General features: G+C 38.6%; 3 protein-coding genes and 1 long non-coding RNA gene across 4 annotated transcripts in view; all 4 read right to left on the minus strand.

Moving 5' to 3' along the window:
• LOC307004386 (uncharacterized protein) overlaps positions 1 to 24,389 on the minus strand; it is a 51,471-nt gene extending 27,082 nt beyond the window's left edge. The window contains exons 1-4 of the mRNA XM_079623533.1: positions 23,996 to 24,389; positions 22,948 to 23,081; positions 22,679 to 22,844; positions 22,258 to 22,551 (exon numbers count right to left, since the gene is read on the minus strand). Coding sequence (XP_079479659.1) covers positions 22,437 to 22,551; positions 22,679 to 22,844; positions 22,948 to 23,071 — 405 coding nt within the window. The 5' untranslated portion in view covers positions 23,072 to 23,081; positions 23,996 to 24,389 and the 3' untranslated portion in view covers positions 22,258 to 22,436. The remainder of the gene's footprint in view (positions 1 to 22,257; positions 22,552 to 22,678; positions 22,845 to 22,947; positions 23,082 to 23,995) is intronic.
• On the minus strand, positions 921 to 17,404 carry LOC307004490. The gene is made up of 4 exons (XR_013799057.1): positions 17,358 to 17,404; positions 4,186 to 4,345; positions 2,174 to 2,314; positions 921 to 1,060 (listed from the first exon to the last, which is right to left on the minus strand). It is a non-coding gene; the product is annotated as an uncharacterized lncRNA (long non-coding RNA).
• Positions 5,932 to 10,939, minus strand: LOC307003630 (uncharacterized protein; the record flags this gene model as incomplete). The annotated part of the gene is made up of 9 exons (XM_079622319.1): positions 10,912 to 10,939; positions 10,670 to 10,784; positions 10,393 to 10,526; positions 10,192 to 10,296; positions 9,929 to 10,060; positions 9,730 to 9,816; positions 9,040 to 9,263; positions 8,568 to 8,727; positions 5,932 to 6,098 (listed from the first exon to the last, which is right to left on the minus strand). Exons 2-9 carry the CDS (start codon positions 10,696 to 10,698, stop codon positions 5,932 to 5,934), a joined length of 1,038 nt encoding a protein of 345 aa, XP_079478445.1. The 5' UTR covers positions 10,699 to 10,784; positions 10,912 to 10,939.
• On the minus strand, positions 10,956 to 16,361 carry LOC307003629 (uncharacterized protein). Its single transcript, XM_079622318.1, has 2 exons — positions 16,346 to 16,361; positions 10,956 to 13,313 (listed from the first exon to the last, which is right to left on the minus strand). The coding sequence occupies exon 2, from the start codon at positions 13,181 to 13,183 to the stop codon at positions 11,180 to 11,182; it is 2,004 nt and encodes a 667-aa protein (XP_079478444.1). The 5' UTR covers positions 13,184 to 13,313; positions 16,346 to 16,361; the 3' UTR covers positions 10,956 to 11,179.
• Positions 24,390 to 25,493: the final 1,104 nt, after the last annotated feature.

Genomic DNA, 25,493 nt, shown 5'->3' on the forward strand with positions numbered 1-25,493 from the left:
GTCAAGTGTGGGCCGGAACTGGGCCACAGCAATTTTGGTGTCTGGGCCAGATGTGGCCCAGTTCTGCTTCATTTGTTTTGTTTACGGCTGACATGCGGCATTGCTATGGCTTAATTGTGGCCCAAATCTGGCAAACAGGAGCAGACCGCCCAAGTGCCATTATTCCACGCGGTATGTGGGCCAGATGAGAATGATGGCACTTGGACGGCCCGCTCCTGTTTTCCAGATATGGGCCACAGATAAGCCATAGCAATGCCGCATGTCAGCCTTAAACAAAACAAATGTGTGACATAGTTAATTTTAATTCTGGCCCAGATCTGATACCTTACTCTGGCCCACATACCACATGGAATGTTGGCAATTGTGCGACCCGCTCCTGTTTTCCACATTTTGGCCTTAAGAAAGCCTTAGCAATGCCACATGTAACCAACAACAAACCAAATAAACCACACCTGGCAACAGTTGATTTTTACACAAACCCTGGTCTTTCCCAACATTCCTCACGTGGGCCAAAGCAGCATGGAATGGTGGCACTTTTGCAATGCACTCCTGTTTGCCAGATCTGGTCCACAAGCAGGACATTTGTTCAGTCACATGTTAGCCAAGAATTAACTAAATAAACCATAACTGTGTGTGTTTGTGTGTGCGCGCGCACTAAGTGAACTCTGCATCAACAATATCAAACATACAGTACAGTAAAGAGATATGGCCCCTCTTTATGTTAAGGTAAGTTACAATCCAAACACATTTCTGAAAACATTTGCACCATTTATTAATATTGCCAAAGAACAACCCACTGCAAGTTTACATTTTCAAAACTGGAAAGCAATCTAAAAAAATAATAATAATAAAAAAAAAATTAAAAAAAATATGTGCATAGAAAGCATTGTAGAAACTAAATAAAAATAAAACATGTTTCCAGTAGCTTTGGTCATCTAAAAAAACAAACAGACAACGCAGAAGTGAACACACTACAAAATCTTGGCAAATGGATTCATCCAAAATTATAGAATTTTATCTCCTTGACTGGGCCCATTTTTGTCATGGCAATCTTGCAAGCCTTAATTGGATACACAAATGATAAAAACTGTTGACTCAGTAACAGAACGCTGATTATACAATAGTGTTGAAATACAAAACAAACACACACGTACAACTATTTAGAAGCCAAATTAAATAAAATTAAAAAACAATTTGTTTTTACTTTTTATTAATAGTGAAGCTGCAAGTTTTAAAAACTTTAAAAACAGCTCTCTATGTGCTTTAATGAAAGCAGCACATTAAAGGTTGTGTAGGTAAGAATTGTCTAAAGAACTTTTTTTCAAATTGGCTTAAACTGTCTTTATATACCAATACATAATTAAAATGTAAGTACTTTGAAAAAGAGAGTATAAAAATTTAGTGACTAGTGTATTTAATCTTCAAAAAACACTGCTCATTAATTCCATTCGGGACAAAACAAGTGATTGGCTTGCGCGACTGTCACTCTCCGTCGCCATGACTACCGCCGCTATTATTGGCTCTGCCCATGTGAGCGCAGTCACGCACCCGTTTTTAGGTGGGAGTGAATGGAATTACTGAGCTGTGTTTATTGAAGATTAAATACACTAGAGTCACTCAGTTTTTTATACTCTCTATTTCAGAGTACTTGCATTTTAATTATGTATTGGTATATAAAGACAGTTTAAACAAATTTGAATAAAAGTTTTTTTTAGACAATTCTGACCTACCCTACCTTTAATACTGAATGGTGAATAAATGGACTGGAACTACCAGTGCATTAAACGGTTTGGTAACACTAGTCTTATTTGTTAACATTAGTTAATGTATTAACTAGTATTAACTAACATGAACTACATTATTTATTAAGCTTTCTTAATGTTAATCAATCATTGTTTGTTCATGTTAGTTTACAGTGCATCAACTAATGTTAACAAATACAGCTTTTGATTTTAATAATGCATTAGTAAGCATCACAATTAACATTAACTAAGATTAATAAATGCTGTAGAAGAATGGTTCTGGCCTCATGTTAACTAAAGTAGTTAACTAATGTTAACTTGTAAAGTGTTACAAATGTTTTAATGCACACCTTGCAGCCAATCAAAATCAAGTATTCAGACAGACCATGGTATTATACACATATAGCAAAAACACAATGTAACTGACTTACAGGTGTCTTGGACCCTCCTTCGTTTCTCTCTTTCTCTTCTCCCTCCGTCTCGGTCACTTGCAAGATGAAGCCATTTTTTAATACATGATTCTATCTCTTGATCAGTGGCCGCAGCTGTCAGTCTGTTGTTTCTGACAGTTCCTAAAAAAAGATAACATTTGTAAATGCAAGGATGGATTACACAACCTTTAAAATCTTGGGACCCAATTAGGGCCCACAAGCCAAGTGCATAGTTTGTCAGCGCCAATGTAAAGAACATTTTGGCCATGGCCAAGGACACTCTTTGCTTCCAGATGCCCAAAAGGAACAAGTTTGACGCCTGCTACGAAAATCGGACTGCGTCAGAAAATGGATTATGAAATTATTGGTACCCCTAGATTTTTTTTAACGAGTAAAATATCTCAGAAGTATATTTCCATTATACCTTTTTTAGCACACCATGGTGAACATAAAATTGTCCAGTTATGACTTCTTGTTTCACAGGAGTTTAAATAGGAGGAAACACAGAGGCCAAATTCCCTTAATCATTCATCACAATGAGTCAAACCAAAGAATATAGTTCTGATGTGCATCAAAAGATTGTTGAGCTTCACAAAATAGAAAGTGACTCTAAGAAAGTAGCTAAAGAATTGATAATCCCCATTTTGACCATCAGGACAATAATTAAGAAGTTAATCAACTAAAGATGTTACGAATCTGCCAGGAAGAGACGTGTGTCTATATTGCCTTAATGTACGGTGAGGAGGAGAGTTTGAGTGACCAAAGAGTCTTCAAGGATCACAGATGGAGAATTGCAGAGATTACTTGAGTCTTGGGGGTCAGAAAACCTAAACAAATATATCAAACAACCCCTACATCAAAAAACATGTTGTTTTGGGAGAGCTTCAAGAAATATCATCCTCGCTCCTCCAAAAACAAACTCCAGCATATCTGAAACGCAAGTATCAAACGCGAAACGCAAGTAACTTTGTGGGCGGATCCCGGCCGCTGACGCTATTATACCGGCGGGATAAACGACTCTTGCGTCCGACGCAAACCTAAAATGGGTTGGTCGGAAGTAGCTTCATTATTCATGTGGTTTGGGCGTAACGTGAAATAAACTTATACCCAAGTATAAATCTTATAATGGGTCGTGGTTGGATCTTCCAACACAACGATCCAAAACAAACATCAAAATCAACATAAAAATGGGTCACTGAGCACAAAATTAAGCTTCTGCCATGACCGTCCCAGTCCCCTAAACTGAACCCTATAGAAAATGAGTGGGGTGAACTGAAGAGAAGCAGCATCAGCATGAACTTGTGAATCTGAAGGATCTGGAGAGATTCTGTAAGGAGGAATGGTCTCTGATCTCTTTTTAGTTGTTCTCCAAAATCATCAGACATTATAGAAGAAAACTCAGAGCTGTTATCTTTGCAAAAGATCATTATGGCCAGCGTGTTTTGGAGAAAAGCATTTATGTCATAATGTGATTTACCCCCCACTTTCAATTATTTTACTTCAATAAAAGGTTAGATTTTTGAGATTTAAAAAAAATAAAAGATCAAAAAGATAAACAATCCAGATTTATTTTTACAGCTATTTTTGATCATATTTACCAGGGGTGCCGTTAAGTCGGACCACAACTGTACTTGAACATTACTTGAGAATACTTCATAAAATAAACTTAAAGTATATATTTATTTAAACTATACTTTTTCATAAGGGATGCAACAGGTAATATGGATATATCCATTGCCTGTTGCATCAGTTTCTCATTGTATGAGAGTTCCATACAGTATGTGTGGGGATGGACAGCAATGTTTGGGATTGTTTCCACAATTAAGCTTTTAGTGATAAACTGCTGGCTGTCATACCCTTGCCAGGGCAGAGCAGTACAAGTGCTTTACTGTTCACTTTTTTTTAATCAACCTTTTTTAATAATTTCGTAATCTGAGCATTAATATGCATCAAGCATGCAAGAAGTAGAGAATGGACTTATTAGACTGAAGATAGTGAAATGTAACACTTACCAGTAATTACATCTTTCAGCTGGAGTCTGTGGAAAGCTGTTTTGCCATTGATGCCACGCCAGTTGAGTTGTTTGCCAAGGGAGTTGGTAATACAGTGCCCCATAACCCGCCAAACGCTATCCTTAATGTCAACTCCTCCAATGAAGCTCAATGCAGTAATCTAAAAAAGATCATTTAAAAGCCATGGATACATGTTTTATATTAACACTAGGCTACTCACAGTTACCCAATTCAGAAAAAAATTAAAAATACATTATATAGGGCTGCACAATCACTATCACTTCGCGTAGTTAACTGTAATAACGGAAAATAGGATACAATTCATAACAAGAAAAACTTTAAATTTAATTTAAATAAATGAAGAACAGTCATATATATATATATATATATATAATCAATAGAAAATTAAACTGAATATTTAAATAAATTGATAGTCCTGCTGCACGAGTTTTCGTAAATATTGCAGATAATATAGCCTAACAAATAAATTATTATTGATAGGCCTATACTTGTTAAAAGGGCTTGGTGTTTCATTTATTAGGCCATCTGTCACTAATAGAAAAAAAGAATGAACGAATTAATTAAAACGAATTAAATTAATTAATAAATAATAATATTGACGCACATTTCTCTCTCTCTCTCATAACTGCATTAATAACTGCATAAAGCCGCCGGGGACACACTTACTGTATGGCGTGAATGTAATTTGATACTTATGATTAATCATGCACGCGTGTTCAGCGCGTTCAGTCTGTGTTCACAGCGGTATTTAAAATCTGCTGCATTCACAGTCAGAGAATGTGTCAGTCGTTAAGTGTGTGTCCAGCATTAGTCTGCTATCACTGACTTAAACCTCCGTTACTAACTCTAAAATTACGTTCTGGAATTAGCAACGAGCATGGGTTTAGATGCGCAAGGAATTAGTCCTACATACAAGAGCGTTTTAATGACAAAAACTTTACAAACGTCTTGAAATACATCATCTGAACAATATTTCTAGGTGGGGTAACTGTAGTATAAGCGGAATAATTGACTCCAGGCCGTTGAATTATTCTAAAAAATAATGCACACCCCAGATAGCCACTGGACGCTGTAACGGAACAGGGCCGCAACCGCAAAACGATAGAGCCGGGTCTGGCCCGCATCCGCCTCACGGACTCGTTCCTGAGTCCAAACGCACATCGGGCCGAAGCCGTTTCTGGTCTGTTTTTAGAGGTTGTTGCGGATATGTGCCAGCGCCGATCCAGCACCGCCTGATCATCCCGTTACAGATGCGTATCGGGTGCGTGAAACGATTCCGCCTACCGGAACAGTGCCGGATGTGTTACGATTCCGCTTAAATCACCACTGGATTGTCCTTTTGCCTTATTTTCGGCATTTTTGTCAGTTAGGGTATCATAGTAACCTGCTACCTAGGCATAGGCCTACATTTTGTCCAGAAAAACATTTTCACTACAAGGCCTTGTCTATAAATAAAAAGCTTGACTTGACTTGATAAAGGCTATTTCAGTTGGAGCAATGCGTAGGCCTATAGGCTATAACTGAAATAAATCGTTTTAATGATTAAAACGCATACTAAAACAACGTGAACAGAGTTAACAAACACAGAATTGATGACCATGAATTCATAGATTTAATTGAACAACAAAGTCATGAACAAAGTCAACAACAAACACAGAATTAATGGATAAAAAAAGCACAGGCTATTAACACAACGTAAAAAACAAAACAAAACAAAACATGCACTTAAACAAAATCACGAGGTGGGTGCTGTTGCTGCTCCAGCTGCTGACGCGCCAGTCTCTCCTGGCGCCCTCCTCTCCTATCCGCCGAAAGGGCAAACCACCTTATGGCATGCCTCCATATTTCTGCTTCTGTTGCAGTTGTTGTCAGTGCGCATTTGCGCACTGCACCTGGAAAACAGCATTACGGATTAGGTTGAATGAGAAATTTGGATCAGTGCTTGGCCTACATGACGACAAAACAGGCAGACGTATATTGCATTTGCTCAAAATGAAGATAGGCCCATCCTTCTTATTCGGCCTGCTTCTATAACGGTTTGTGCATTAGTTGATGGAGCTGTAATAAAATAATAGCTTAATAAAAACTGGTCATGTAGGCTACAACTGAATAAGACAAATTAACTATATCTAACCATTGAGGTTAAGACGTAGCCCCAATTAGGCATAATAATAATAAGAAGAATAAACAGAAGGCATTATTGCATGGGCGTCAGTTTGGTTTGAGATGTGCTGGGTACAGTGACGCATTCTTTTTCTCTCTCTCTTTCGCGCAGGTCATGTTTTGAAAGACGTTGTCCTGTAGCTTTCTAATGTAAATAAGTAAAAATGTATGCAAAAATGTGATGATGTCCGACTCGTTTTATGAAGAAGAAAACCTTAAGTTTTCAAAAAGCATTAGACATATGACCCACTATTCTGCTTCATGTAGCCTACCATGTTGACAATATGACATGCGCGTGGTTTAATGTACCTAAACAATAATTACCAAATGTCTCTCTCATATTGCTCCTCATAATTGAAAACAGTAAAAAAAAATCTAACCCGAATTCAAATGATTTTGGACGTTATCTAACATTATTAAGCGTTTCTACTTCACATTTTCAGCAGGGCAACGGAGCGGCTGTGGGTTGAGTCCCCACGGTTCTCATGCCGCGTGTCCACCCACCTCTCCCCCAAACGTATCCCAGGGATGTTACTAGTCGGGTTAAACTATTGCGCTACATATTTGGAAGACGCTTTTATCCAAAAAAGGAACAAAGCAATTGTCATTCATAATAGGCTACGGGTTAGACAATAGTAATACAGGGCTAAGATGATCACAAATAAACACAAGATTTTGACGCATATCCAAGGGTTTGTGGAGTGGAGTGTGGAGTGCGCACCGCATGGCACGGAGGCACGGAGCCGCGGGCGCGAACACTTGCATTTTCCTATCAACAGTGAAACAACTTCAAATAGGCCTACTCTATAATTTCTGGTCATACAGAAAATAATAATACATTATTCATAACTACTTTTATTTGTGAAAACTCACAATAACAAGAAAACGTTGTGCTTTTGTAAAATAAAATAAAATAAAACAATCAGGCGCGCTTTCATGATGTCCGTGAACTGGAGCGCGAGAACTGAAACAAAATATAGCCTATGTAGGCTAAAGCTTGAAATGTCCACTTTAAAACGAACAAATTCGAATCGAAAGCTAATACATTTTGTTCTGATTAAGTAATCCGTATGAAAGGTGCATTTCTCTCTAAAGGCGCATCCGCTTAAAGGACAAGTTCGGTATTTTACACTTAAAGCCCTGTTTACAGATCGTATCTGATGAAATAGAACGGTTAAGATTAAAATTTGGACACATGCTCCTGTCCCGAGAATTTAAGTTTTATTTAGCGTTTGTGGACCTATTTTGCCAAACGCGTCACACCCAGATTCTTCCGTTGAGAGCTTGAATAATAGACACCAGTTGGTGGCGATAATGCACCTTTGCCAATTGCAAGCAAACCGCTGGCATTTCATTTAATACACAGAAGAAGCAGAAGAAGAAGCGGCGGAGGAATATCGTACCTCACACAGCACATTCAATACAATCAATGGAGTTGGACAAACACTACGATAAAACCTGTTGGAAAGCATCTTTTTCAGCGATTTTTTTTGGGCCCGTATCAGTGAACATCCCTGACCACTCGGTGAGTTTCACGTCTTTGTAAACGAAAGTTTAATGTGTTTTAGGAAGGAATCTTCCAGTGGCCATAGACAACCATTGTGTGGGGGTGGGGGGGAAGCGAAATAAACCCAAAATTCTCGGGACAGGAGCATGTGTCCAAATTTTGAAATTAACCGTTCTATTTCATCAGATATGATCTGTAAATAGGGCTTTAAGTGTAAAATACCGAACTTGTCCTTTAACGGAGATGTGTTTTAAGCCGACACTGATTTAGAAAACAATAGTTTATTAATAAACAATTAAAATGCCTCGTTATTTTTTCAGACACAAATCAATGCGTTTCCTTTATTTTCATGACTACATTGTAGATTCTCACTGGCTACTTTGAAGAAACTAGAATATGACATGTTTTCATTTATTTCACACTTTTTGTGTAGGCTACATAATTCCACATGTGTTCATTAATAGCTTTGATGCCTTCAGTGAGAATCTACAATGTAAATAGTCACGAAAATAAAGAAACGCATTGAATGAAAAGATGTGTCCAAACTTTTGGCCTGTACTGTATATACTATATACGTATTAGTATAACAATCAGTTTTGACTGCGAAACTCTTTTCCAGGAGTAATCTGTAAGACTTTTGAGTGAATAAATACTAATTCACTAAGGGCATTTGAAGCAATAGCCTACTTACGGCTGAGGAGGGTCCGTGATGCCATCCTGTGGAAGGCCCTCTTCTTGTTCACACCCTTCCAATTAATTGTTCGGGAAAGGGGGCAGGAAAACAGGTATGACAGAATGTTCCATGTCACCCTCTTCAAATCCACACCCCCGACAGCAGACAGGGTATTGACCTAGGGGCATGAAGATAGTGGTTGGATCACCGTTGCACAAGTTTTTAAACAGGTAAGCCACTTTTTTGACAGTTTTTTTTTTCACAATTAAGACATTGGATGATGCTTTTATCCATAACATTCAAGTTACATCATCATAAAGAGCTTAGTCTAGCAATAAATATTACTTTAGATGAATTAGATTACAGTTACATCGTCATAAAGAGCTTAGTCTACTGTAGCAATAAATATTACTTTATATTAATTAGTTTTAGTGTAAGATGAAACAAGTGTCTTGAGTACAATGAGAACATATTGGGGGAATATGCTTACAAGGACATGTTTCTGCCTATCGTTGGCAGGGTCCGCCAGCCAGGCCTCAAAGCGGTCCAGCTCTGCATCTGATTCCAGGGGGAATTGAAATTCCCCGGACCACTCAAAGGCTGCTGGTTGGAGGCCGTTATTGACCTTGGCCATGAGCAGGTTCACGGTGGTGGCGAGTTGGGCAACCTGCTGCTTTAGGTTTTCCAAAAGCAATAGGCCATGTAGCTGAGCCGCTGAAACATTGTGAAAGTTGAAAAAAAAGTGTTAATCTGGAGAAAAGGTTATTTAAACATTAAGGAAATAATACACACAATGATGGTCAATAAAATCAACCCACAGCTGCACACTATACTGTATATATATATACAGTACAGGCCAAAAGTGTGGACACACCTTCTCATTCAATGCTCATTCAATGCGTTTCCTTTATTTTCATGACTATTTACATTGTAGATTCTCACTGGCTACTTTGAAGAAACTAGAATATGACATGTTTTCAGTTATTTCACACATTTTGTGTACATAATTCCACATGTGTTCATTAATAGCTTTGATGCCTTCAGTGAGAATCTACAATGTAAATAGTCATGAAAATAAATAAAACGCATTAAATGAGAAGATGTGTCCAAACTTTTGGCCTGTATATATATATATAAATATATATATGTTGTAACATTGTTAACACTCTTTTTTTCTTACGTGTGCAAGGAATTGGCCCTGTTTCATGGCCAACTCTGAAGGTTGGCTTGAAGAGGAGGTGACCTCCAGGCTCTCCACCACCGCTGGCTAATTGAGGAAAGGTATGTAAATGTTAAAATCAGAAAACAAGACAAAAATAAGTATATATACAGGATATTTATTGTACACATGTACTTGTAAATTTGTATGAAAAAGTCACCATGTGAATAGGGGAAGCCCATATTAATGTCAAACACTGGACTCAAGTGTTGAGGTGGTGGTGGTGTTGACTGGTGCACTGAGTTTTGAGGCGGTGGTGGTGGTGTTGACTGGTGCACTGAGCTATTGAATACTAGATGACCATTGAGGGAAAATGATAACAAGAGAGGCAGATTGTCAGACAAGGAGATAAATGAACAGGACAGACCATCACCTTTGTACTTTCATTTGTATTGTAATTTTGCTACAGAGCATGATTCCTACCATTGAAGGGGTCTGACTCCCTCCTCACATTCCAGCTTATGTCTGTAAAGGTTTCCTGTCCTGTGTTGTCCAGAGACTCCTGACCCATGTCCACTGCGATGTCCACTTTTGGATAAAGGGATAACGGGGAATCAACATATTGCAGTGGTACAAATCACTGGACTGTACATTGTTGCAGTTGGCAATCAAATCAAAACTTACAGAGGGGGGCTGGAGGGAGACTAGGAAGGGTAGTGCTAATAGGGCGAGGTTGAGGCCGAGGTCGAGACTCTGGTCTTCTTTTTGGAGTCTGCTCAGTTTCAGAGTCAGTACTGCCGTTTTCAAATCCTGGGTAACTGAAGACAGAGGTCAAATTGTAATGACAAGGCAATAGCATCATTCAATGGGCAGGCGTGAACAAAGGCTTTTTTTTGTACCCTAAACCCATCCCCAGCCATAGCTTTTGCAATAATACAACGATTATCTATAATGGACATACTGTGTCGCCTTTCTTCTCCTTTTTGCCATTGAGCCCTCATCCTCTGACTGGAGGACTGCCGTTCCATTTCGGTTGTAGTCCTTCAGCTTTTGCCTTGCCTTACTGAAGTCATCTACTATTATGAAAAAAATAAAAAATAAAGAAAGACAGATATGGAGATAATTAAGGACAAAGGAAGTAAGGCATAACTGTTGTCCTAACATGGAAAGACATAGAATTACCCTGTTTGCTTGTTTATTTACCTTTTTCAAAGAGTATTCTTATTTTGAAGATTTTCTAGCCAGGGCCTGGCATTTCATGCCTCTTTATGGCCTTTTGGGTTTTTTCCTCGGAAATGAATGTTGGCCAAAAACATTCATCACCTTTAACCCATGACCTCGGCACAACTTCTGTAATGTCCTCGTCGAGGAAAATTACTCCACAAAATGTATTTTAAAAATAATTGTGTAAAAAATAAGATGATTAAAACAATACATAACTGAACTGAACTATGATTTTCAAAAATAAAGTCTAGTCCTTCATATGAAACAACGGTATAACCACCATTGCCTCATTGAAAGGGACAGCCATGCATTTTTGTGTGAAAGATGACAGTTTGGAGAATTTTATCTCATGGCCTAGGTCAGCTGGTATCACAATGTTTAAAATGTCCGAATTAAAAGGATAGGTAAAAAATGTTTCAACCATCCCGTACTGTCTGTAGGCAATTATGATATCACCGTGACAGTCAATTATATTAAATATTTGACACACATTTTTGCCCATCAGAAATGTGTTGTTTCTACATGTTGTGGTCATGGTGAACCTCTCTGATATCAGTTCGTCATACTGGTGACAGATCAAGTTTGGTACTGGTATAGGGCCTCTGGCATGTTCTTTGCACAATTTGATGGGCTGGTCACTTGTAACACCACCATTTAATCCCTCGGACAGGCGTCTGATTATTTGGGCCAGGGGATTTGAGGGTTTGCGTACAAAACCCTTGAGTTTTTGCAAATAATTTTCATATGGAAAGGATGATATAACATCCAGATTCCCAAAATGTTTTGCATCCTGTGCAAGATGGGTCAACCCATGCACATTGTACACTAACTGATCATTTCCATACAGGCGGGCAAAATGTTCCACAAAAGCATGAAGGAGGCTGTTGGCATATTCGTAGTACTTTCTGGCAAAGAAAGGGGAGACCAGCATTGCCATGGCTGTCGACAGCAGCAGGAAGTTTGCATATAGATCAGGTCTTAACACCTCACGCAACACCACCGGCCCTGTGTATAAGAGAAACTGACGGAACTCCGTCGCCTTCCACCTATCCACTTCGTTCAGTGCTCTTGGCCTTCTAGCAAATTCTGAAGGAATGTGGGGTCTTAAGCTTAGAAGATTTCTGGATATTCTGTCCACGTCTCTCCCTGGTACACGGACAGTCAGAGGACCTTTCATCCACAGAAAGATGAGGCGCCTTACCACCCCCAAGCACACCAGGTGCATGTAGTCCAGTGGGACTTGGGACACCAAACCAAAATGTACATTTGTGAAGGCATGAGGACCATGGTGGTGTTCCTCATCCTCCTGCCTGGCAAATGCCTCATCAGACCGTGTTTGGCTATTCATGAGTGGATATGTCATGCGGTGGTTGAGGTACACCCCACTCTGAATACACTTGTCACAGCCATAGTAACCGTTAAAAGCCTTTGTGACTTTCACAAAGGATTTTGCCGGTGTGTCACAGATCATCGAATGAACTTTTAAAGTGAGCCTTTTCCCCTCAAATGTAAACCCCTCCTGTAATTGTGAGAGTTCATTTGCCAAATCTGTGAGATATATTTTTGATGACTCAGGTTTCTTTATACCTGAGTACATCCCGATGACTACAGGTTCTTTCATGGGTACTCCAACCAATCTACCTAAAATGGGCCACAACTGAAGACCTGAACTTTTAAAAAGTGGCAGGCCATCCACTGACATTTGAAGATGTAAACAACATCCATCGACAAGCTTGTCTTTCCACTGGGAAAGGGTATGTTTTAACGCCTCAATAATGCCAATGTAGTGGTATAGGCCACCGCAGAGCTCCCTAACAGAATAATCTCTTCTTGTGTTAAGGAGAGTTCGTGCATCTTTTGGCAAGTCACAGTGGTGGACCGTTAATATTGCCAAAAGAGCCGAAAGTGCAATATGGGAAATACCATATGTTAATGCCCAGTTGGAAAGGCGATTTCTGAGTTTTTCTGGTTCCTTTTTCTGGTAAGATATTTCTTCTACATCACTATCATCTTGATAATAAGATCTATCCTCTGGGTCAGTCACAACACCTGCCATTGGATCTAATCCAAGATTTTCTTCCATGATTTCATTTTCAGGTTCTGCAACATCATCTGTTGGAGACCCAATATCTCTGGGAGGAAGTGTGGCTGCAGGTGTTTCCTGGCCGAAATCAATTAACCTTCTATTAAGGTCCACTCTGGCTCTTCTCCTCAATGCTGAACTGGAAACAGGTGTCTTGCGTCTATTCATTTTTTACATTTAGGTAACTATCTCAACTGTAAATTGGATAATAATAATAAAAAAAGTATGGAGTTTGGAATGAAATGAAAATCTGAGTATTATACCTTCGTCTCAACAGTTTGCATCATGTTTTCAGCATCTGGAAAAAGAAATGGAAAGTATGTTGTAAGTTGTTGTCTTACTTAATTTTATTTATTATGTGACTGGAAAAGTTGTCTGGTTTATTAAAAATAAAGATTTGGTAACAAGTATAACATTTATTTCTCTATCCCTCTATTGGTCTATATCTATTTATCCATCCATCCATCCATCCATCCATCCATCCATCCATCTATGTAAAATACCAATAACAAATTATTATTTGAATAGGTAATAATTAACAAGCTGACAATTATTAATAATTGTTAGGTTGAAATTGTAATTGGGGTAGGCTACATGAGAAGAATAGTGGTTATGGTCTATATATTTTCTCTTCCTTTTCTTTAATGAATGTACTTTTGATTTCAGTAATGATACTTTGGCCATGAATAAAAAAAAATCATAATTACTTAATTTATTTTTAGTCCAGGCAAAGTAGCATTTTACGACAGACTAATTGTCAAATATATTTTTTTAGATCATTTCTATGAGGGGCCCAGAACAACATACTAAAAGTCCTAAGAAATCCTAGTTGAGGAAATATGTTAATTTATCATCAATCCGAAATGTGTGCCAATAAGGCAGGCAACAATACACCCCAATGGGGCTATTTTTTCCTTTACTCCTATCAAAATTAAACTTTACACAATGAAAGTACCCATGAAAAGTATTTGTTTTGTATTACTTTGAAAATTGTTTGTAATATGCAAATATGGCGTGTGTTGTTGCTGGCCTTAATGGCACACATTTCGGAATGATGATAAATTAACACATTTCCTTGGATTTCTTAGAAATTATCTATGCTGAAAAAATTTATTTTACAATTAGCCTACTTTTATTTTTGGCTCCAAAATGAGTTAGTTTGCCTGGACTATTTGTTTTATTCTCAACTTTTACAAAAGAGCACGGCCTGCTGGGAAATCTGTTTGACGTATCATCCCAGCTTCAGCTAACAGGTGATGTCCCCCGGACTTTTCGAACGTCCCCTTAGGTCCGCATTTGGTCCGCTTTAACGTTCGCTGATGGACGTTCTGAGGACATTTGTCCGGGCCAGTTTGCGTACGTCCCTATTTCGTCCCTCACCTGCCATTTCCATGACAACACTTGGAAAATCCAGTCACCCATGCCTTTGATTTTTATCATTAGACCGGCAACTCGAATAATTAAACTAAATAATAATTAAACGACAAACGAATAATTAAACTAAAATATAAACCCATATTGGATTTAAAAGGGGATTTGTTTATTCCTTAATATCCATTAAATTAACTGTGATAATAGATTTGATCTAAAAACCATGGTTTTTGTTTTGCAGATTGACGTTATAGTTTTAGTGTAACTGCAAATAAATTATAGTAAAAATTATTATTTGAATTCATTGTAAAATTTTGTTAATGTTAAACATTTTAGTGTTTTAATTTTAATGTTAAGATAATAACTGTCATGATACTTCTATCACTAATTAAAGATGTAATCAAATCACGAGTCTGTTTTCAGCCAATATAATTTAAACATCAAAAACATGATAATTGATTCAACTATATAGGCTACAATTTGTAGGCTAATCCACATGTATGAAGAAAATAAGGTTGAATCTCAGGAGCTCTAAAAGAATGCATCGACTTCAAATGATGAATGCAGCCAAGGAAAATGCGAAGAATGTAAAAGCACATTGCTGGAAAGAAAGAGGAAAATAACACAGGTAAGACAAATAAAAGTAGGCTATCCTAATTTAGGCTGCATGTCAAATTGTTGGTCAGGCGATCGAAGGGCTGGTTTTATTAAAAATAAGTTATTTTAGGAAAATTATTATTATAATTATTGCACTTAAGACTGATAGCACTTGAATCTAAAAAAAAAGAAAAAAAGAAGAATAGCTAGCTACTACACATGCAAGTGACGATCAAATCATAGGATCAAAATGCACCTAAGCGAGTGACGTCATTCATTATGGCACGCAGCATGTATCCATGGCAACGCTCAGCTGCGTTGTGAGTGACAGTTAACTGTCCTCCTCATACGCGGCCTTGTGTTTCCCTTTCGTCTGTCTAAAAGGTATTTTTAATTGTTAGATTAGTACATTAGTTATCGTAACCACTATCCATCATTACATTTTATGAAAATTGTTCCTTTTAAAACGTTTGATGAAGTTGTCGGCCGTGTACCACTGCTAGCCGTTATGCTAGCACTACGAAGCTAACGTTAAATGTTGCTGAAATGAGACGTTATATTCCACATATGGATATATAGACATATAAAATAATAACACTACTGAATGTGTTCATTTTGTTGTTTTAGGTAGATGCCAGGGGGAAGAATTGCCAACGGACTAAACACAGCTGACCGAACACACACACACACAGCTGCCAGCGCGTTTGAAGACACACACACACACACACACACACACACACAGAGAGAGACACACGGAAAGAGCACAACACCTTTACAATTGTTCAAATAAATACTTTGTTCCTTACAACGTGTCTGTTTTCTAGCCAGAAGTAAAATAAAATAAAATAATATTCATGGGACTAAACGCGAAAGTCCCCTTATTGTCCCGAATGGCCGCTGGTGGTCCTGTGAACGTCCTCTTGAACGTACGGAGGATGTCTTCGCGAATGTCCGCGGGACATCAAGCGGACTCTATGCGGGACGTTCGCACAGGCCATTTAGGGGACGTTCGGGCCGGGGGACCTTTTTTATTAGCCTGAAACCGGGGACGTCTGGACATCCTAAGCTTTTTAAACTTCAGCACATTAGCGCAAATATATGCCATGATTTTAAAAAAGTTGATTCGGTTATCCTATAATTGGGTCTATTCTGTGCTACACTCATAGGCTATTTGTATAGCGCAGTTGCGCTAGCAGATGCGGCTTTAACACAGATCGGTGCGCAATAACAGCCTGTAACTGCTATCTACAAAGCAAACAGCATTTCACTTGCACGTTTAAGTAATAGACACAGTAAATTAGAATATACACATACAAATAGATGTACATAATAAACACATAGAATAAACACATAAAAACTAACGTGTGGTTGCCTAGCTGGTCAGATAAATCTGCGTTGACAGCAATTGGTTTGATGATATTTTTTATATATTTTTTTGGCGCTTCTGGCTGAAGTCCGTAGTACGGATGTGGACCGTATCTGCAAGACGACAGTCAAGCGAGACCCAACGTTCACTTGGCGCTGTCGTAAAACGGCCCTAAAACGTAGCTCAAACGGACCTGTGCTGTAACGGACCTTAGCGTTAACAAACTGTTGCTGTATAGTTTTTAAACACTGATATTGCTCAGCTTAATGACAATGCATTTATCTCATGCTCTAGATAGAAAGAAAAAATATGCAGACCATGTTGTTTTGAAAATGTTTATTCCACGGAGTTCTTCACACAGTTTGAGAAAAGTATTTCGGATGTGGTCCACATCAGGTAGTCTCTGTCAAAACAGTGTTGGCTCAAAACCGTTTTGTAGATATGGGCCAGAGCAGATTTTAGTCCTTCTTTAAATGCAGTCGGCTCAGATATGTATCACAGATTCGGGCCACACCAGTGTAGCCTATGTGAAAACAGTATCGGCTCAGATTCATATTGCAGATCTGGACCAAATCAGTGTCAGACACAGCTAATGTCTTTCGGTTACCTATGGGAAAAGTGATCTGGGCCAGATCTGTAAAATGATATAAATACTGAACTGGTGGCAGTTAGAATGTTTAAGCTGAAACCTCTATCTGGCACGGATCTGGTTCACAATCAGAAAACGTCTCTAAGCTAGAAACGGAGGCAAGGGGCTTAAAACGGATCCGGGCCAAATGTAATTGCTATCTGGGACCCGAGGTGTAACGGCCACGACGCAATTATTCCTTACTTGTTCATTTCGCATTCAAGTAACAACCATAATAGATCTAACGTTAGCTTAGAGTTGAACTGCCAAAATAATGTAACTTCGAATATAAATTATTCCATCAACATCACACAACATGCGGACTCCAACTGGATATAACGAAGCAATCGCTAACAAAAAGAAACATTTATCGATCTTACCTTGACTTTTTGCAGTCCGTCCTCCCTCCAACTGACAATCTTCTGACGTTTTAGTTTTGAGCGCCTTTTTCGCGCTTTCCGGCTACGTTTAAATTTAAAGGGCCGTCAACGGGAAAATCGTCAGTTAGATTTTTTTTTTTTTTTTTTCACAGACAACTACAAATGCAGTAAATATTTTATTTAAACAAAATAGAGATCTAGTAGTAGTAAGTAGTAAGCCGAAGCAAAAAAGTGGGAAAATTTTGTCAAGAATTGTCATGGTTGAAAAAGTTATAATAATAATATTTTATCATAGCTGCTTCTGCTGAATTGTCGTTCATTTACGCTTATATCAATTATAGTGTCAAGTAGTATTATATTTTTTTTTTAAGAAAGATTATTTATAGCCTAAATATGACAGTTGCATAAATGTCAATTATATTTAGCCAGAAATGTAAAAACAATTAAAGGTTTATTTATTTAAAATATTATTTTTTTTTAATATTAAAATATAAAAATAAAATGTTTTATTACATTTTAAAATATTAAAAATATAAAAAATATTTAACATGTTTAAATATTTTTTATATTTAAAATATTATTATTATTATTATTTCAAATATTCAAATATTTTTTTATATTTAAAATATTTAAATCTTTTTTAAATTTAAAATATAAAAATATTTTAAGGGGGTTAAAAATATTACCCTTTGTTGGGTCACTTGACACGCAGGTACAGTGAATCGCAACCTTTTTGACTTCAATGTCCCCTTATATTCTCCACAACAAATCCCGTACATTTGTTATAAAAATAGCCAAATAATAAGAAATATCTTGATTTTTGATGGTTTTAGTTTTGTCATCATTTTAAGTCATCTTGAGCCTGAGGCCCCATTGGACGTTTGTCTGGGTCTGCTCTAGAAGTTAGATGAAGTTAGAGATAAGCAAGGTTTCACCGAGTAGGCTACAACATGTTCCTGGCTCAACATCTTTGTTGATCCTGGAACAGGATTCAACTCGACCAATTAGATTTGAAGTTTGCAGTTATGTCAAGTTTAGGCTTACAACCATGCTTCTAGATCAGTGTTATTATCATTTCCCTCTGATTGTAGGTTTAGGGGTAGGGTTAGGGTTAGGACTATTTTTAGGGTTAGGACTATTTTTATGGACAGAATGTTGTTCCAAGATGAAAAAAATATTTTGATACAGGATGTACTTGGTAAAATCATTGTGCCCCAAGCTTTGCACAAACAGCAACTAAAGTATCTTCTTGCACATCCCAAAACCATAAAAACTCTTCATAAGTTTGAACCTAGACACTTAAATTTTTCTAGACACTCTACCTACAAAACATATGTCAGCAATAGCATATATGTCATAGATGTAAGTACATGTACATCCAGCCTAAGTGTCTGCTGCATCCATACCAAAATTATTGTTAAATGTTGTTTCAAAAATATTCAGGCCATTACAGTTTCAAACTCTTTCCTTTTTAAGCTAAATTAGCCATTGTCAGAAGTGTTGCATCCAAGCCATGAATGGACTTACCACTTTTGGTTCCCATCCAGATGAGCCAGTGCTCACTGTGCCATATCTTTGCCCAAACTGGCCCAGATATGTTTTAAGATAACTGGCCCACATTTGCAGCATTATATGTGGGCCACTTTTGGTTCACATCCAGATGAGCCAGTGCTCACTGTGCCATATCTTTGCCCAAACTGGCCAAGATGTGTTTTAAGATAACTGGCCCATATTTGCAGCATTATATGTGGGCCACTTTTGGTTCCCATCCAGATGAGCCAGTGCTCACTGTGCCATATCTTTGCCAAAACTGGCCCAGATATGTTTTAAGATAACTGGCCCACATTTGCAGCATTATATGTGGGCCACTTTTGGCTCACATCCAGATGAGCCAGTGCTCACTGTGCCATATCTTTGCCAAAACTGGCCCAGATATGTTTTAAGATAACTGGCCCACATTTGCAGCATTATATGTGGGCCACTTTTGGCTCACATCCAGATGAGCCAGTGCTCACTCTGCCACATCTTTGCCAAAACTGGCCCAGATATGTTTTAAGATAACTGGCCCACATTTGCAGCATTATATGTGGGCCACTTTTGGCTCACATCCAGATGAGCCAGTGCTCACTGTGCCATATCTTTGCCAAAACTGGCCCAGATATGTTTTAAGATAACTGGCCCACATTTGCTGCATTATATGTGGGACACTTTTGGCTCACATCCAGATGAGCCAGTGCTCACTCTGCCACATCTTTGCCAAAACTGGCCCAGATATGTTTTAAGATAACTGGGCCACATTTGCAGCATTATATGTGGGCCACTTTTGGCTCACATCCAGATGAGCCAGTGCTCACTGTGCCATATCTTTGCCAAAACTGGCCCAGATATGTTTTAAGATAACTGGCCCACATTTGCTGCATTATATGTGGGCCACTTTTGGCTCACATCCAGATGAGCCAGTGCTCACTGTGCCATATCTTTGCCAAAACTGGCCCAGATATGTTTTAAGATAACTGGCCCAAATTTGCAGCATTATATGTGGGCCACTTTTGGCTCACATCCAGATGAGCCAGTGCTCACTCTGCCACATCTTTGCCAAAACTGGCCCAGATATGTTTTAAGATAACTGGCCCACATTTGCAGCATTATATGTGGGCCACTTTTGGCTCATATCCAGATGAGCCAGTGCTCACTGTGCCATATCTTTGCCCAAACTGGCCCAGATATGTTTTAAGATAACTGGTCCACATTTGCTGCATTATATGTGGGCCACTTTTGGCTCACATCCAGATGAGCCAGTGCTCACTGTGCCATATCTTTGCCAAAACTGGCCCAGATATGTTTTAAGATAACTGGCCCATATTTGCAGCATTATATGTGGGCCACTTTTGGCTCACATCCAGATGAGCCAGTGCTCACTGTGCCATATCTTTGCCAAAACTGGCCCAGATATGTTTTAAGATAACTGGCCCACATTTGCAGCATTATATGTGGGCCACTTTTGGCTCACATCCAGATGAGCCAGTGCTCACTCTGCCACATCTTTGCCAAAACTGGCCCAGATATGTTTTAAGATAACTGGCCCACATTTGCAGCATTATATGTGGGCCACTTTTGGCTCACATCCAGATGAGCCAGTGCTCACTCTGCCACATCTTTGCCCAAACTGACCCAGATATGTTTTAAGATAACTGGCCCATATTTGCAGCATTATATGTGGGCCACTTTTGGCTCACATCCAGATGAGCCAGTGCTCACTGTGCAACATCTTTGCCAAAACTGGCCCAGATATGTTTTAAGATAACTGGGCCACATTTGCTGCATTATATGTGGGCCACTTTTGGTTCACATCCAGGTGAGCCAGTGCCACTGTGCCATATCTTTGCCAAAACTGGCCCAGATATGTTATAAGATAACTGGCCCACATTTGCAGCATTATATGTGGGCCACTTTTGGTTCACATCCAGGTGAGCCAGTGCCACTGTGCCATATCTTTGCCAAAACTGGCCCAGATATGTTTTAAGATAACTGGCCCACATTTGCTGCATTATATGTGGGCCACTTTTGGCTCACATACAGATGAGCCAGTGCCACTGTGCCACATCTTTGTCAAAACTGGCCCAGATATGTTTTTAGATAACTGGTCCACATTTGCTGCATTATATGTGGGCCACTTTTGGCTCACATACAGATGAGCCAGTGCCACTGTGCCATATCTTTGCCAAAACTGGCCCAGATATGTTTTAAGATAACTGGTCCACATTTGCAGCATTATATGTGGGCCACTTTTGGCTCACATACAGATGAGCCAGTGCTCACTGTGCCATATCTTTGCCAAAACTGGCCCAGATATGTTTTAAGATAACTGAGCCACATTTGCAGCATTATATATGGGCCACTTTTGGCTCACATCCAGATGAGCCAGTGCCACTGTGCCTTATCTTTGCCAAAACTGGCCCAGATATGTTTTAAGATAACTGGGCCACATTTGCAGCATTATATGTGGGCCACTTTTGGCTCATATTCAGATGAGCCAGTGCCACTGTGCTACATCTTTGCCAAAACTGGCCCAGATATGTTTTAAGATAACTGAGCCACATTTGCAGCATTATATATGGGCCACTTTTGGCTCACATCCAGATGAGCCAGTGCCACTGTGCCATATCTTTGCCAAAACTGGCCCAGATATGTTTTAAGATAACTGGGCCACATTTGCAGCATTATATGTGGGCCACTTTTGGCTCATATTCAGATGAGCCAGTGCCACTGTGCCACATCTTTGCCAAAACTGGCCCAGATATGTTTTAAGATAACTGGGCCACATTTGCTGCATTATATGTGGGCCATATTTGGTTTACATCCAGAGTAGTCATTGTTGATTGTGCCACGTTTTTGCCATAGGTGGCCCACATTTGGTTTGTGATATTTGGGCCATAATCCTTATCTATCATATGGGCCACTTTAGGCTCACATTCAGATTACACATTGCCACGAGTGCCGCATCTTTGCCTAAAAAGGCCCACATGTGATTTTAAATATTTGGGCCATATTTGCCATTTTACATGTGGGCCACTTTAGGCTCAGATACATTTGGTCCGGGCCATAAGAATGCCTGCAGTGCCGCATCATTGCCTGAAGTGGCCCACATCCGTCTGCTATCTGGGATGGGTATTTAAGGAAATCTAAACAACCTGTTATAGCAATCATACATTTACATTATTGATTTGCTCAATTCTCAAGTTTAAACTTTTAAAATTTATTTTAAAAAAATTATCTAAAAAGAAAAAAGAATAGAGTGGTTTAGTCATAATGAAATATATACATATATATATATATATATATATATATATATATATATATATATATATATATATATATATATATATATTTTAAAAACTACCTTATTAGTTTGTGGTTTCCATCCAGATGCCATAAAGAATTAGGTCCTGCAACACGGTAGGACCTTCTACGTAGTCGCTGAGACATTGCTCTGAGAGCTGCAGCCCTTGGGTTCACACGATGCATACTGCTCCTCACTCTGCATCTCTGAACCAGAATTCCCTCTGCCCTCAGTTGTGCTCAAACTGCCTCTGGTCCAAGTTGGTCATTTCCAGCCACTAGGTCCCTGATCTTTTCGTCCAAGTCTACATCAGATATGTCCGTGTATGAAGCAGACTGCAACAGATTGAAGCACCTGAAAAGATATATCCAAGTATTTTAACATTTAGTAGGAGTTCTAAAATAAATCAAAAGATGCACTCAGCATTTTTCTCCATCTATTATGATCAAATGAGATGATTTTATTATATAATACAATTTACCTTAAACGTCGTTTAACTGTGGACACAGAGGTGTGTAGAATATCTGCAATCTGTGTTACAGTGAAGCCACACGACAACAGAAATGACAGTTGATCCTGAGTAATAGCATAAGACGGTGCACCCCTGGATCCATTACTATTCAGTGGAGGTCGATATCCAGTACTTTCTGTAGAAAAATTATAATATACTGCTTATATCAACACTTAAAAGGTTGACTATAATAAGTTCAGTAGGCTCAAACAATTTGCTGGCAATTTGATGGCATTTACCTTCCTGCGTTCTCGGTTCAGAAGTTTGAATCTCCTGAATAAAACCTGATACTTCATGGATTATCTCATCTGCTGCCTGAGCATTTATAAGCCTCCCCTTTGCCCATTCCAGGCTCCTCAGCATGGTTTGAAGTCTGAAAAGTAAAATAATAATTATTATTAAATAAATAAAAATCACATTACACACAAACCATAGTTCAAAATAATAGCATTTATCTGAAATAGAAAGCTTTTGTAATATTATAAACTACATTTTAAAGAAATTAAGAAGAAAGTATAGCCTAATTTCCCAGATAGCATGTAACCATTGAAACATTGTTGAGTCAGTGTTGATGCACCAACACTTATTGCATTGAATTAACGATACAAAGTTGTTCACAGAGTAAACGCAACAACGTATCTGACTTGCAACACACACACAGCTACAGCTGTGCTCACTCAAGGTGATTTTATTAATTAAACAATCAATCACAAATGTACACACCCTCATTATTCATCACGTGCCATTTCATACATAAATATCAATCAATAATAAAAACAAAAACATAATGCACATTGAGAGCACACGGTTAACAAAAGTGATGTTGCTTTATCACTCTTTCCCCCTCAGTTAATTTAGTTTAGTTTATTTATATCAGGACAATGTGCAGTTACATTAAAAAGATGGCTGCACCAGTTTTAGCACTATGCTAATTTCCATCTGTAGTCCTACACAATTAAACAAAGTTATTATTTTAACAAAGTTAAAATTACATAACAAAGGCAATTAACATATAAAAATTATATAACAAAGACAGTTAATACAATATAAAAAACAGTTTCCTTATTACACACAAAACACAAAATAGTGTAAAAGCCATCAAATGGTACCCATGAGGGTCTCATCCGATGGCCAGATATCCGTCTGGTACTTTTAGTGTGAGCAAGACTGGTGGTCTAAAAGTCAGTCTTTGACTGCCCGTGAGAAGCTGTAAAAATCTGCATTGTTCTTTAGATGGAAGCCCATCATTTGATGGCTTAGGAAAAGGCTGATTGAGAGAGGGCATACTTTCTTTTGGGAACATTGCAATCACCCCTGGATACGGACCTCAAAGCTCTGTTTGTTAGTTCAGAGCGTAGCTGTAGGCTATATGTTTTTAAAGGGGGTGGGGCAGCATCATTAATAATTTTGTGATGATGACATACAGTACAACATATGTGATATAATCATTGCCAGGAAATACGATTTTGCTGCTTCCAACGATAAAGAGCTTCTGATGTGCTGAAAGTTAGCGATGTTAAATTTCAAAACACGGCATACCCTTTTACATTTACATTTACTCATTTAGCAGACGCTTTTATCCAAAGCGACTTACAAATGAGAACAATATAAGCAATTAAACTAACAGTAGGACAACAGTGCTATGACAATCCCACAGTTCAATCTAACGCAGTGTTTTTTTTGTTTTGTTTTTAATAGATGCGAAAGTGTTAGTATTACTGGAACAATTACTGCTGATTTATTCTACATCACCGATGCTAAATGAATATTGAAATTAACAAAAATAATCAATGGTAATATTGTTGAATCAACGTTAGACTACACAATGATGTTGAAACTATACATCACTGCTGTTGTAATTAACACTGAAATTAACACAAAAACGTTTTTAGTTAGATCAAAGTCACAATGCGTTGTTGATTCTAAATACATTTTGTTGAAACACTGAAAATACAACTGAAAAGGAATGTCAAACAATGTTGTTTATTGGGCCTACATTGCGGTCTTTTCCCCCCGCCGAGTTAACTGTCCAGTAACATGCTAATATGTTAATGCTTACATCTAATTACATTTTTTTTAACTGTGGTATCTTCAGTGATATAAGAACGGAATCACTCACTGTAACAGTATTAGCACTTTATTGACTGTCAAGCTTACAGAGCTTCCATGTGACTGCATCACTTCACATAAACATGTCTTACTCTTCACCAGAACCCCACATGAACCTGAAGGTCAACTGCACCTCTTGTGGTGCGGAGAGGAACTGCCGTTAACTATAACATAGATCTCAGGATACTACATCCCTCCCCCCTTAAGAGAAAAACATACCCTTTAATTTTTTTTCTTTACAACAGTAACCAACTCCATGAACAGAGTTAAAGAAGGAGAGAGAAAAAAAACTAACTAGGAAGGTGGGTAGACTGCCATCCTTCCAGTGAGTCCCAGAGCGCATTCTTGCTCTGACTTGAGGGATCTCACTACTATTTCACAAAGTCTTTCAGATAAGCAGGAGTCTGTCTTGTGCGCTCAGAACGGCGCAGCCCCGGAAGTGGATCTACTCCTGCTTTTGTCTGTTCAACAACTGAGGGAAGTGCTTGGGCTGTCTCAGAAACAGTCATTCTCTCACTGAGCGAAGTGGAGACGGCAGTGTCTGCAGGCAGGGCCTCCAATACTGTATCTGAGACCTGAAGACTGGTAGGCTCCTCCGTCCTCTCGGGCATTGGCATTTCACCGCTCACTATTGTATGCCGTTTTCTCAGTTGATCGACATGACGCCTCATGACTC

The sequence above is a fragment of the Phoxinus phoxinus genome (genome assembly GCF_949152265.1).
Source record: "Phoxinus phoxinus genome assembly, chromosome: 9".
Lineage (NCBI taxonomy): Eukaryota > Metazoa > Chordata > Actinopteri > Cypriniformes > Leuciscidae > Phoxinus > Phoxinus phoxinus.

Excerpts from the sequence above, each read along its gene's own strand:
- LOC307003629 (XM_079622318.1), bottom strand. The coding sequence starts at position 13,183 with ATGAATAGACGCAAGACACCTGTTTCCAGTTCAGCATTGAGGAGAAGA.